This window comes from Lampetra planeri, unplaced genomic scaffold, assembly GCF_965212315.1.
Source record: "Lampetra planeri unplaced genomic scaffold, kcLamPlan1.2.h2 scaffold_1755, whole genome shotgun sequence".
In the NCBI taxonomy this organism is placed as follows: Eukaryota; Metazoa; Chordata; class Hyperoartia; order Petromyzontiformes; family Petromyzontidae; genus Lampetra; species Lampetra planeri.
In genome coordinates, this window is record NW_027614492.1 from 21,056 (window position 1) to 25,872 (window position 4,817).

Genomic DNA, 4,817 nt, shown 5'->3' on the forward strand with positions numbered 1-4,817 from the left:
CTATGATACCATCAGTAGGCCTGGGCTCTGGGTTGTTCTTCGTGCTTTCGGAGTCCCTGACCCTCTGCTCACGATCATTAAGGACCTTCATGATGGCGAGCGGGCCCGGGTAAAACTACGTGGCCGGGAGTCGGAGCCTTTCCCTGTACACCTTGGGGTGCGACAGGGATGTCCTCTGGCTCCCACATTATTTAACATCTATTTCGACTGCGTAGTTCGTGAAGCCTTCAATAGCTGTACCGGGGGAATTTCCACGGTACAGATGCAATGGGAGGCTGATCGATGCCCTGGTGCGATCAAGGGATGGCTCCCTATTGGTCAACCACGTTATGTATGCCGATGATTTGGTGATAGCTGCTCATTCAGGAGGAGTTGGAGACGCTGCTGCGGAGACTGGAGCGTGCCACTAAGAGGTGGGGCCTTACCATCAGCCCCACCAAAACTAAGCACCTGCCTGGGTATTTTGTACCATCGGACACTCCACCCACACAACTCCCAATCGGTGATGGGGCAGTTGTGGAGAGAGTGGAGAGTTTCCCATACCTGGGCAGTGTGCTCATGACCGGCTCCAGTTTAACAGCAGAGGTCTCACTTTTCATCGGTTGCGTAACGCTGTGTGGAAGCTACCTGGTCTGTCGCTCCGAACGAATCTTCAGGTCTTCTCGGCCACGGTCATTCCCTCCCTTCTCTACGCTTGCAAAACGTGGACCCCCCTAATGGAGCATCTTCACCGTTTAGAAACATTCAGGCTGGCCTGCCTACGATCCAGCCTGGTTAATATGTGTGAGGAGCTCACAAATCCTCGAAAGATCTGGGCAAAGTCCCATCGGTGAGCTCCTCCGGCAGGCAAGGCTGCGTTTGGCTTGGGTCATGTAGCCCGCATGCCCAGCCACCGCATGCCTAGACAGCTTTTGCCCGGTGCCTTTCCTGGTCTCAGACTCTGGATCGCCTTCAGTACTTCCTCAACAGATGGCACCTCAGCCAGCCACTCACAGGGGGTGACTTCTTCCTCCAATATTTGAGGCACCGCAGCCTCAGCAGGGTCATCCCCACTTTGTTATCCAGGCTGAGGGATGTCCCATCCCCCAGGACCTCACAGAAACGCTCAGCAAATCTGCGAACCTGTTCCTGGGGGTCGGAGATTGGATCACCGTTTTTCCCCCAATGATGGTAACAGTTGTGGCGCTGCAGGTTACTTTTGTCGATGGAATTAAATCGGGATTTGTGATCGCGGGCCATTGAGGCAGACTCCATCACCACCACCACCACCATCACTCACCATCACCACCACCACCTCCACCATCACTCACCATCACTCACCATCACCACCACCATCACTCACCATCACCACCACCACCACTCACCATCATCACCACCACCACCACCACCATCATCACCACCATCATCACCACCACCACCACCACCATCTCCACCATCATCACCACCACCACCACCACCATCACCTCCACCACCACCACCATCACCATCACTCACCATCACCACCACCACCACCAACATCATCACCACCATCACCACCATCATCATCATCACCATCACCTCCACCACCTCCACCATCATCACCATCACCATCACCACCACCATCACTCACCATCACCACCACCACCACCACCATCATCATCACCACCATCATCACCACCACCACCACCACCACCATCTCCACCATCATCACCACCACCACCACCACCATCACCTCCACCACCACCACCATCACCATCACTCACCATCACCACCACCACCATCATCATCACCACCATCACCACCACCATCATCACCATCACCATCACCTCCACCACCTCCACCATCATCACCATCATCACCACCACCACCACCACCACCATCTCCACCATCATCACCACCACCACCACCATCACCTCCACCACCACCACCATCACCATCACTCACCATCACCACCACCACCATCATCATCACCACCATCACCACCACCATCATCATCATCACCATCACCTCCACCACCTCCACCATCATCACCATCATCACCATCACCACCTCCACCATCACTCACTATCACCACCACCATCATCATCACCACCATCACCTCCACCACCAACATCATCACCATCACCTCCACCACCAACATCATCATCATCACCACCATCACCTCCACCACCAACATCATCATCATCACCACCACCACCACCACCATCATCACCATCACTCACCACCTCCACCAACACCTCCACCACCATCACCACCATCATTAATCGAACATCTCTTTTATTTCGACAATTTAGGGGAGGGGAGAGAGGGGAGGGTGGGGGGGGGTTACAAGACGACATTGCCACGTTCAGCAAAACAAATGTTAATAACGAATCATAAATCATCATCTTGTTGTATTTGTTGCGCGTGGCGTGGGTCAGTCGGTCAGTCGGTCAGTCGGCCAGTCGGGGGTCTCTCCTCTTGAAATCCACGATCGGTCACCAAGTCTCCACACATCACCCGCCACCACCTCCACCTCCGCCCTCCTTTCTCGCCGCTGATGCGTTTCGTCACGTACCTATATCACGTGTAGTGTGTAGTGTGGGGGTGGTGTGTGTGTAGTGTGGGGGTGGTGTGTGTGTAGTGTGGGGGTGGTGTGTGTGTAGTGTGGGGGTGGTGTGTGTTTGGTGTGTAGTGTGGGGGTGGTGTGTGTTTGGTGTGTAGTGTGGGGGGTGGTGTGTAGTGTGGGGGTGGTGTGTAGTGTGGGGGTGGTGTGTGTTTGGTGTGTAGTGTGGGGGTGGTGTGTGTTTGGTGTGTAGTGTGGGGGTGGTGTGTGTTTGGTGTGTAGTGTGGGGGTGGTGTGTGTTTGGTGTGTAGTGTGGGGGTGGTGTGTGTGGATGTGCGTTTACAGAGGGACCCGCCTCTACTTAAACACTCGACTTGTGGACTTAAGGAGATACAAACAACCCCATTCCTGTCAGTGGCATCTACATCTGCAGATCGTGAAGAACCAGTGGCATCTACATCTGCAGAACGTGAAGAACCTGTGGCATCTACATCTGCAGAACGTGAAGAATCAGTGACATCTACATCTGCAGATCGTGAAGAACCAGTGGCATCTACATCTGCAGATCGTGAAGAACCTGTGGCATCTACATCTGCAGAACGCGAAGAACCAGTGGCATCTACATCTGCAGAACGTGAAGAACCTGTGGCATCTACATCTGCAGAACGTGAAGAATCAGTGACATCTACATCTGCAGATCGTGAAGAACCAGTGGCATCTACATCTGCAGAACGCGAAAAACCAGTGGCATCTACATCTGCAGAACGTGAAGAACCTGTGGCATCTACATCTGCAGAACGTGAAGAATCAGTGACATCTACATCTGCAGATCGTGAAGAACCAGTGGCATCTACATCTGCAGATCGTGAAGAACCTGTGGCATCTACATCTGCAGATCGTGAAGATCCAGTGGCATCTACATCTGCAGAACGTGAAGAACCAGTGGCATCTACATCTGTAGAAAGTGAAGATCCAGTGGCATCTACATCTGCAGAACGTGAAGAACCAGTGGCATCTACATCTGCAGAACGTGAAGAACCAGTGGCATCTACATCTGCAGATCCAGTGGCATCTACATCTGCAGAACGTGAAGAACCTGTGGCATCTACATCTGCAGATCGTGAAGAACCTGTGGCATCTACATCTGCAGATCGTGAAGAACCAGTGGCATCTACATCTGCAGAACCAGTGGCATCTACATCTGCAGAACGTGAAGAACCAGTGGCATCTACATCTGCAGAACGTGAAGATCCAGTGGCATCTACATCTGCAGATCGTGAAGAACCAGTGGCATCTACATCTGCAGATCGTGAAGAACCAGTGGCATCTACATCTGCAGAACGTGAAGAACCAGTGGCATCTACATCTGCAGAACGTGAAGATCCAGTGGCATCTACATCTGCAGAACGTGAAGAACCAGTGGCATCTACATCTGCAGAACGTGAAGAACCAGTGACATCTACATCTGCAGAACGTGAAGAACCAGTGGCATCTACATCTGCAGATCGTGAAGAACCAGTGGCATCTACATCTGCAGATCGTGAAGAACCAGTGGCATCTACATCTGCAGAACGTGAAGAACCAGTGGCATCTACATCTGCAGAACGTGAAGAACCAGTGGCATCTACATCTGCAGATCGTGAAGAACCAGTGGCATCTACATCTGCAGAACGTGAAGAACCAGTGGCATCTACATCTGCAGAACGTGAAGAACCAGTGGCATCTACATCTGCAGATCGTGAAGAACCAGTGGCATCTACATCTGCAGAACCAGTGGCATCTACATCTGCAGAACGTGAAGAACCAGTGGCATCTACATCTGCAGATCGTGAAGAACCAGTGGCATCTACATCTGCAGAACGTGAAGAACCAGTGGCATCTACATCTGCAGGACAATTCAACAGCTGTTAAAGTCCTTGTCCGTGTCCAACATCCACACACACACAACACGTTTGGAATCGACAGGGGGGGGGGGGGGTCAAAATGTCGCACTTAATCCACTTGTGAACACACAGCACCTCTGGAACCCAACCCGTCCGTAAGTAGAGGAATCCCTGTAGATAGCGCTTCAATACATCTCTCCCCTCTCTCTCTCTCTGTGTGTTGGTGTGTGTGTGTGTTGGTGTGTGGGTGTGTGGGGTGTGTGTGGTGTGTGTGTGTAGTGTGTGTGGTGTAGTGTGTGTGGTGTAGTGTGTGTGGTGTAGTGTGTGTGGTGTAGTGTGTGTGGTGTAGTGTGTGTGTGGGTGTAGTGTGTGTGGTGTGTAGGTGTGGAGTGTGTGTGCATGGGGTGTGT

The 4,817-nt window shown here is 52.3% G+C and overlaps 1 protein-coding gene across 1 annotated transcript; it reads right to left on the reverse strand.

Moving 5' to 3' along the window:
• Positions 1–2,239: 2,239 nt before the first annotated feature.
• Positions 2,240–4,515, reverse strand: LOC144739858 (uncharacterized; the record flags this gene model as incomplete). Its single annotated transcript, XM_078622750.1, has 2 exons — positions 2,240–3,101; positions 3,267–4,515. A coding segment is annotated over one exon (1,184 nt), but the record flags the coding sequence as incomplete, so codon positions are not given.
• Between the last annotated feature and the right edge of the window lie 302 nt (positions 4,516–4,817).